Source organism: Frankliniella occidentalis, unplaced genomic scaffold (assembly GCF_000697945.3).
Source record: "Frankliniella occidentalis isolate FOCC.00 unplaced genomic scaffold, Focc_3.1 Scaffold150, whole genome shotgun sequence".
Taxonomy (NCBI): Eukaryota; Metazoa; Arthropoda; class Insecta; order Thysanoptera; family Thripidae; genus Frankliniella; species Frankliniella occidentalis.
Window position 1 is genome coordinate 279,126 of NW_026267277.1, and position 5,018 is coordinate 284,143.

The window sequence follows — 5,018 nt, forward strand, 5'->3', positions numbered from 1 at the left end:
TATCATAAGGCTTTGGAGCAATGTAGGCACCACAATCAGTGAAAGCCTTTATCCTTTTATGCTCACTATCCACAAAATCAAAGACAGACATAAATGAGTCAAACATTTTAAGTATTTCCACCATCTCATTAGAGTTACAATTAATTAAGGAATCCTGAACCTTCTTTTTTAATGTACTCATACCTTCAGAAATAAATTTCTTGTGACCATCAATAATAGTTTGAACAAAGGAACGAGTCACAGAGTCATGTTGATAAAGACCAGCAACATATATGAGTGCAGATTTAGTAAGCTGAGCTTGAAATTTCTCTACAGTTAAAGCAGTACTGAACACATCAGGAGAGGTATCTTGACTTTCAGGAATAAAGAATGGAACTCTAGCATCATCATCATTTGTGACAGTACTGGATTGGGAACTAGTAGCAGCAGTGACAGAGGGATTACAAACAGAACTAGATTGAGTAGCCTGTACTACTTTGTGCTTATTATCTAGATGGTCTTTAAATGTTAGTCTAGAAGAAAAAACACGAATGCAGTTACTTTGCCTGCACTCAAAGGCATCTAAAGCAGGATGGAAAACTTTGAGATGGCTTATCAATAAGTCAGAAGTTTCACACTTACTACTACACACACAACAGTTAAACATTTTGGTGGGTTATAATTTCAGTTGCAGGCATCAAGTGATGTTATAAACGTGGTGACAGCAGTAATGTTGGATTTCTTAGCGATCTTGATGTCAAAAAAGTACCTTTGTACAAACTGCCAGAGGTGTTCACTCTCTGATGGTGGGTCACAATGAAGAGCAAAAAATGTCTTGAAACACAAGTCTACAGCCTCCTTTATAGACTTAACTTTGTACAAGTGAGAGTCCAAACACACATAGATGGATGTGAAACTGGGTCGTTCACCAACAACAGAAATAAAAGGTTGGAGAGCGCCACCAACTTTGGCCATCCGTTCCCTCAGTTGACATATTTTGGTGTTTAAGTCACCAGCAGCCTGTAACAACAAAAACAAGTAAATAAACATGACTAGAATATTAAGGGGACCATACTCTACAATATGATGAAAAAATAATCTTGGTAGTTAAAGTGAGGTTTTAAATACAAGACAGGTGTCACCCAAGTTAAGTTGATACTCAACAAAACCATGAGAAAAACTGAAATTATTACTCAGTGACAGTTGATATTTTAAAATATTATTTTGCAAAGGTAAAGACTTCATAGGCTAACTAGAATAATGTCATCTTCCAACTCTGTTTTAAATAATACAAAACTACCCTGAAATTTACGGATCACTAACACCATTCATTCTTGAGTTATCATGCATACAAACAGAATGAAAGTTTTTGGGTCAGTGGAGTAATTGGGTTCACTCTTGTTCAACTAAAACTATGAAGTCTATTTTTTTACGGATAGATCAGTTAAGAATTGCAAATTATTTCAATGAGTAGACTCACATTAACTCGAACGATGAAAGCAGACCGAACTTCAACAACACTCGGTTTGTGCTTTGAGGAATTCACACCCTCACCAATAACAACGAATCTATTTGCACTGAGAATTGATGGTAGGAGCTCAAGGAGCAGCGTCTCGAGTTCAAAATCTAAAAAGAAAACAAAAAGTTACAAAGTGGGTCTAGAGGAGAAAATGAAATAAAAAAGGGAGGAGTGATTCATAACATACCATTAATATCTTTTCTTTTGAGAAGGGACAAAATCTCCTTGCCCTCGGAATCTTGCTTGCTAGTAATTTTCCTTTTTGAAACAATGACTTTAAACCTCTTAATGAAATTGTCCCATTTGAGTAGTAGCTTATCTGCTTTGTCTTTTCCAACAGTGGATAGTTCAAAGTCAATATCAATCTGCAACAAATAAAAATAAGTCCAGTGAAAAAAGTACACAATCAGACACAATTACAGTGAGTAATCATAATTGCATTACCAGTTTGGGACCATTGTCAGGGTGCTTGAGGTGGGGCCACAAAGCCAAATATTCAGCCACCTTGTCACAGTTGTCATGGCCCTTTAGCCAGTGAAGGCGGTGTGGAGCAGCTCCAATCCAATGCCTGTTGACCTCCTCTAATGGCTCCTGCCACTTAGACAAGAAATCAACAGAGATGGCTGCTTCCTCACTCAAAGCTAAATCACCTAAAAAAAAAAAAACCAATTTATTTTAAAGAATACCCAGTGCAAAAAATAATATGGACTCACTAAAATAGGAGACTTACTAATAGTACTAAGATCTGGAGTGTCACTCTGCTTCTTCGAGCCACGTCCAGTACACAGCCCATATCGAGCCTTTTTGGAACGGAACTTATCAAATAGTTTCCCTCTAGCCAGTTTCTGGTGAGAGCCAGATTTGAGTGGTGGCTCATAATACACTTCGTCCTAGAACATAATAAAATGCCCAATGTTAAAACAATAACTAAAATTTGCTGCAAAATATAGAAAGTTATAACTTACTGTTTCATTAGGAAAGATGTCAAGAATCTTTTGAGTTAGAGACGCATATTCTTCTTGAGAAGGACTTCACATGGAAAAGAAACAATTGTATTGTAATAATTGATTTACAGATCACAAACTGACCGAGTGCAATATTAAAATAAATAACTTACGATATTGTGATGTTCATTAGCTCTGCCACCAAAATGTCAACAAAGTCTGTCCTCGCCTCATCAGAAAGACAGTTGTTTTCTTCATATGTCCTCAAAATCCAACGGCCACATACGCTGCTCTTGAGAACATCTTCCAATTGCTAAGAATAAATATAGAATGAAGTCAAGCATGCAAAATATCCAAAGGTAAATTAAAAAAATTAAGATTAAACTTACAATGTCATTGACGTTTGACAAACTGGTGACAAGAATTGTCACTTTCTCCACATAGGAGTCAACATCAACTTGTTGCCTTTTAGATATGTGACCGGCGGGCTCGTCATTACTTGATCTTCTCTTATGGGTAGGCACCGAAACCTGGGTAGGAGCGGGGGTCGTAGGACTCGTCGACTCCACCCATGATGTATCCTGTGAAGATAAAAGCAAATCAAAGTCAACTCTGCAATACATTGGCACCGACCGGCAACCTAACCTATAACCTAACGAGCACCGCGCCGCCGCACCCACAGGGCTTTTCAGAATTGGTTCGATTCAGTACGTGCATGATCGGCACAACTAATGCGCGCGTAACTCAGAATCAAGTACGGCAAGAAACTGCCTAGAACACCAGTAATTATTATCATATTACCTGTAAAGAGACTGACGACAGTGCTGAGCCGGGTCGTGAGTTGCACTCGGAGGAGGTTGAGGTGGAGGGCACTGCCGGATCGACTGCAGTCAAAGTGCTTTTAAAAGCATTTCGTTTACTGACAAATCTCCATCGCAAGTTGATATCCGGGATCAATTTTTCCAAAAAATCCCCAGACACCCCCAGCAATGTTGTGAAATCGACACCTACCAGAATAAAAGACAAACTTGTTAACCTCTCGACAGTAAAACGGTCACGCGATGCACAAACAGTACGAAAATCTTAGAAAGAAATTAATACTTTTCCCCACTTACCAGAAAATGGCTCGAGAAGCTCGGGCAAGTCCCACTCTCTAAGCAGCGCAGAAACAACCATACCATACGGAAATTTCACCAAGTTCAAAGGAGTAAGCTGGCCTATTCGACGCACGTCTTGGCAGCACGCGGATTCCAAAACGAAGTGGCGAGTGGCGAGTGGCGAGCTCGCTCCACGCCCACGACCGTCCCGTAGAGTTTTCTTGGTGTGGCCGTAGGGTGCGCTAGCGTCAACCGTACCGTATGCTTGTCCGAAGCATGGGGTATGCGCGCTGTTGTAGACGTCCATTATGCGAGTATCTCGCATCGAATGGCCAATTCGCACGAGACTACGGCAGCGCCAGCACGCATTGGGCCAGTGGCTAAACCAAGCATCATTTTATGCTTGGGACAAGTAAACTTTTTTCTGGGTGCAACAGGCAGTCGGCGTTTTGGGAAAAGCTTTTACGGGGGTTACGTTGTCTCCTGCTTTCGACCCTCTCCCAGTTTTTGCTGTTAACATTTTGTGCAGCCAAATATTTAAAAATTTTAGTTCAATTGATTGCGTACTGTAAATTTTTTTCTAGGAGATCGGATGTTGGAGAATTCGCGCAAAACGCAGACAAGTTTTTTTTCCTTTTTTTTTGTTGTGAAATATGTTTATTGCCCAAAATCCGAAAATGTTTTTATTGTGCAGCACTTATAATTATAATAAATCGCAGAAAAAAAGTAAAAAATTACCACACGTTTGTTAGACGAAGAGTTTTCGGTAATGTGTGTTGTGTATGTAGTGAGGGGAGGAGAGGCACTCTGACCGCAGCACTATGCACTGATTGTGTTTTGATCCCTGGCCGGCTGCTGCTGGTGCTACCGCCGGCGCGCCGCTTGTGGCGACCGCAGTCAATATTTAGGTGTAATGGCTGCCACGCCGAGCGTGTCGGACTCCACCTGCGGCAGCCCGCCGGGACTGCCGGCCGCAGCCGCTCCTGAACCGAATGTAACATCTCCGGCTAATGATCGCACCGGAGGCAGATCCGCGTTGTACAGTGGTACAGTGTTCAAAATGTGTTGTGGTGTCCCAACACTTGCTCGATACCGAGCAGCTATGAAACCGTGAACAGTTGTGGCAAATTTTTTCTCTCCGTATCGAATTATTTATGAAGTTGCTAGTTTTCAAACTAGTTTACCAGCCAAAGACTCTCTCTTCGTGCCATTTTTAACCTGATTTTTGTGGCAGGTCCCTTGTAGACCTGTTAGTCCTTTTTTCCGAACCTATACTTTTACGTTCAAATTCGATTTTTTGTTCCGCGGTTATGTTGTGTCTTTTCCTTTTTATCTCGCTCGCGCGGTGCAGCTGTGCGCTGGTGTGCGGCGGGTGCGCCTGCCTGTGCGCCTGCCTGTGCGCCTGCCTGTGCGCCTGCCTGTGCGCCTGCCTGTGCGCCTGCCTGTGCGCCTGCCTGTGCGCCTGCCTGTGCGCCTGCC

The 5,018-nt window shown here is 41.9% G+C and overlaps 2 protein-coding genes across 2 annotated transcripts in view; one reads left to right on the forward strand and one right to left on the reverse strand.

Moving 5' to 3' along the window:
* The window catches only part of LOC113204302 (heterogeneous nuclear ribonucleoprotein L), a gene marked incomplete in the record, with an annotated part of 90,668 nt that overhangs the window by 51,989 nt on the left and 33,661 nt on the right, over positions 1–5,018 (forward strand).
* LOC127750193 (uncharacterized) lies at positions 19–3,752 on the reverse strand. The gene is made up of 10 exons (XM_052271116.1): positions 3,558–3,752; positions 3,244–3,449; positions 2,832–3,023; positions 2,616–2,755; positions 2,464–2,527; positions 2,229–2,388; positions 1,943–2,148; positions 1,686–1,863; positions 1,460–1,605; positions 19–999 (listed from the first exon to the last, which is right to left on the reverse strand). Exons 1-10 carry the CDS (start codon positions 3,616–3,618, stop codon positions 664–666), a joined length of 1,689 nt encoding a protein of 562 aa, XP_052127076.1. The 5' UTR covers positions 3,619–3,752; the 3' UTR covers positions 19–663.

What these genes read in the sequence shown, in the direction of transcription:
- LOC127750193 (XM_052271116.1), bottom strand. Translation starts at nt 3,618, where the DNA reads ATGGTTGTTTCTGCGCTGCTTAGAGAGTGGGACTTGCCCGAGCTTCTC. An exon ending in CTGACAATGGTCCCAAACTG is followed by an intron (nt 1,864 to 1,942) that starts GTAATGCAATTA and finishes TATTTGTTGCAG; the next exon opens with ATTGATATTGACTTTGAACT. An exon ending in CTTTCATCGTTCGAGTTAAT is followed by an intron (nt 1,000 to 1,459) that starts GTGAGTCTACTC and finishes TTGTTGTTACAG; the next exon opens with GCTGCTGGTGACTTAAACAC.